Source organism: Topomyia yanbarensis, chromosome 2 (assembly GCF_030247195.1).
Source record: "Topomyia yanbarensis strain Yona2022 chromosome 2, ASM3024719v1, whole genome shotgun sequence".
NCBI lineage: Eukaryota > Metazoa > Arthropoda > Insecta > Diptera > Culicidae > Topomyia > Topomyia yanbarensis.
The window spans coordinates 354,166,727-354,170,037 of NC_080671.1; the positions used below are offsets into that span (position 1 = coordinate 354,166,727).

At 38.7% G+C, this 3,311-nt stretch overlaps 1 protein-coding gene across 1 annotated transcript; it reads right to left on the reverse strand.

Moving 5' to 3' along the window:
- Nucleotides 1-636: 636 nt before the first annotated feature.
- On the reverse strand, nt 637-1,404 carry LOC131680692 (uncharacterized). Its single transcript, XM_058961403.1, has one exon. It carries the CDS (start codon nt 1,402-1,404, stop codon nt 637-639), a length of 768 nt encoding a protein of 255 aa, XP_058817386.1.
- Nucleotides 1,405-3,311: the final 1,907 nt, after the last annotated feature.

Here is a 3,311-nt window from a genome sequence, read left to right on the forward strand (position 1 = left end):
TATGTATATGTATATGTATATGTATATGTATATGTATATGTATATATATATATGTATATGTATATGTATATGTATATGTATATGTATATGTATATGTATATGTATATGTATATGTATATGTATATGTATATGTATATGTATATGTATATGTATATGTATATGTATATGTATATGTATATGTATATGTATATGTATATGTATATGTATATGTATATGTATATGTATATGTATATGTGAAAAGATAATGAGGTTTTTACGCGCATTTGAAGAGTGTTCTATGGACTTTCTCCAAATGGGCTTTTCCTTATTAAATATTATTATATGGCCAGCTTTTTATTTATTTATTTATTATTCATCTGACCTGCATGGTCTACATGAAGACCATGTAGGTCAGATGAAAAATAAATCAAAATAAAATAAAAATAAATAAAATAAAAAAATAAATAAAAAGCTGGCCATCAATTGAATAACAAGAAAATGATATACTAGTTTGAGATACTTGAAGAAACCCCCCTTCTTGTGAAATAAACGGAGAATGGACAATCGTCTTGAAAGTGAGATTTCTTTTTTCGAATGTACGTAGATAGATACTAGTGGTCTTCTGCAAAAATAAAGTAAATTCTTTCGTAAGAAGCTTTATTTAAGATACGTATACTTCTCATAATCAAGGATTTTGAGCCTATTTTGAAGCATTGCGAGTAGTCCTAGAGAGTCGAATAGGCTGGCAATTTGCGACAGTATGGTAAGTTTTGTGGGCTGAATGATCTGTGATGGCTGATAGCTGAAATGAAGCTCGTCACTGCACGTCTGCCAGTGAATACCGAGGGCTTTGATGGTATTGGAGTCGTCGATTTCGATGGGCATCTTCAGTTCACGATCTGTTTCTGGAAGACCTTCTAGCGCAGCGGCATAGTTGAACGCCCATTTTCGTACGTGAAAACCGCCAGAATCGAAAATATCCGACAGTTGACTGCGTAGGCGCTTGGCTTCATCAATGTTGTCAGCACCGACGAGAAGATCGTCAACGTATGTTCCCTTGGACGCCTTCTCCACCGCTTGAGGATATTGTTCGCGGAAAGACAGTAACAGCTGTTGCACACATTTCGTAGCCAGATATGATGCACTTTTAGTGCCGTATATCACGGTATTTAGTCGATTCTCGTTCATGGGTTCATCATTCGACCATCGCCAGAGAATCCTTTGGTAGTCGTGATCGTCTTCATGTAGCAGCACCATGCGATACATTTTTTGGATGTCTCCGGTCAAAACGATAGTAGGAAAGCGAAATCTAAGAAGTATGGCGGTCAATGAATTCTGCAGAACTGGTCCCGCCATAAGAATATCATTGAGGGACTTCCCGCTGGTGGTTTTAGCGGAAGCGTCAAAGACCACACGGCATTTCATGGTTGTGCTAGCTTCCTTGACGACGCAGTGGTGAGGAAGAAAGATAGGACGTCTAGTGGTCGATGGTGCAGCCAATGCCCTAATTCGACGTACTTACGCAAAAAGGCATGATACTGCTCCAGAAGTTGCGGATTTTTGTTCAATTTCCGCTCAAGATAGATCAGTGCTATTTTTTTTTAATGGGGGGGGGGGGCTAAGGAATTCAGCACTAACTCCTTCATGCCCATGTTGTTTGTGGACAATTACGTTTTTAAACAGCTATAACTTTTGATTGAGACAAGATTGTGAAAAACAAGTGAATAAAGGTGACTAATTCTTTTCATGTTAGTATTAACAGTTACAAGGATTAGCTCTAGAACTGAAGTTATTGCGATTTGAAATTTTTTTTTCGAGGACGCATGACCAATGTATTGCCATAAAAACGTTCAACATACAATTATATCACGAGCGAAAACTTATATCTAAAATCTAGTTATCACAATTTATCCCAATACAGCTTGACCACCTATCACTAAACTCATTAAAACTTACAACTGAAACCTACATTCATTGAAACTAGCACTACATTAGGGCAAATAGCGGCAAATACTCGAAGCATTGTGTTTGCCTGAGAGCCACTTTCGGCAAATGTAAGCAAATTCCTTTTTCTTTCATTTACAATTTTACATTACAAAAGATCTCTTGAAATTGATGTTTATCAGCATGTGTACCTTTCCTGGAGGAGCGATTGCATGATCGAGTGGGTTCGTGTCCGTTCCACAGTTCCATAGCATTAAAGTGAGTTTGTTAGGAGTTCACCTTTCACATCCTTTTCTACTCGAATTTCTTGTTTTCAGTAGAGGGTGTCATTATACCCTCTAATAAGGACAACGATAATAAGGATTATCCCTACGACGTGTAGCGGGTGTACCGATGAGTTGTCCCGGGGTCCATTCCATTGTCACCGTTCTTCAAAAGAAACTACCATCGTGAAATGCGTGAAAAACGTAATCCTAGAAATTTAATGAAAACATTCGCTTATCGCTTTGGGAACCATCTGACCCCTCCAGCCTGGGTAGACAAAAGTTGCAGCATCCTGAAGCTGACGGCGGCAGACTGTGTGTCGTTGCAGAAAAGGACTTGTCCAGTCCGAACGCATTGAATCAACCAAATGATCGAGCACTTTTCACCTTTCTGATCGGCCGATCCATGTCCAATTTCAGCAGAGTGTGTCATCAATCATTAAAATTTTGTCATTTCTTCTACTAACTGACCATATCGTACGAAAAGTTCTAAATGCGCAATTCGACCGACTTTTGCTTTTCGGAACAAAATGCATTTCAACATGATGATCTCGAAATGACGTTGCATTTTCGGCTGCTGCACATTTTGCATTCGAGCTTCAGTGAATTCGCCCTGAATGACGTGTATTCCATATCGCCGCCCGTCGGTAACCGAGTGTGACTAACGGAAATTGATGGAAAGCTGCTCAAGGTGGACACCAGGATCCGACGGAGATGACTTTGATTTTTGTGCGATTTCGAAAATCGGCCAAAATGTTTATCTACTGAAATTTCACGCTGCGGTGGAATGTGTTGGAATCTGATATCATTAATCAGCTGCAAGCAGATCAGCCATCTAAACGGAGATTTGTATTGTGCTTGATGTCCTGTTGAGATTCATGAGTACTTATTAATACCTATAGTAGAATCACAAAAATACACAAAAGGTAAAAAAAAACATGTTGTTTGGAAAAATCTTACCTTAAAACACTCGGTTAAGCATTATTACGATCAGTGAGGATCCGTCTGATCTACACCAGTTTCATTAATATATACAATTTAATCTTACTCCCATCTAAGCATTTACACACCTTTCCTTAACGGACACATCTCGACGAGCTGGCGGGGGCGCTCGTGTCAATCTCG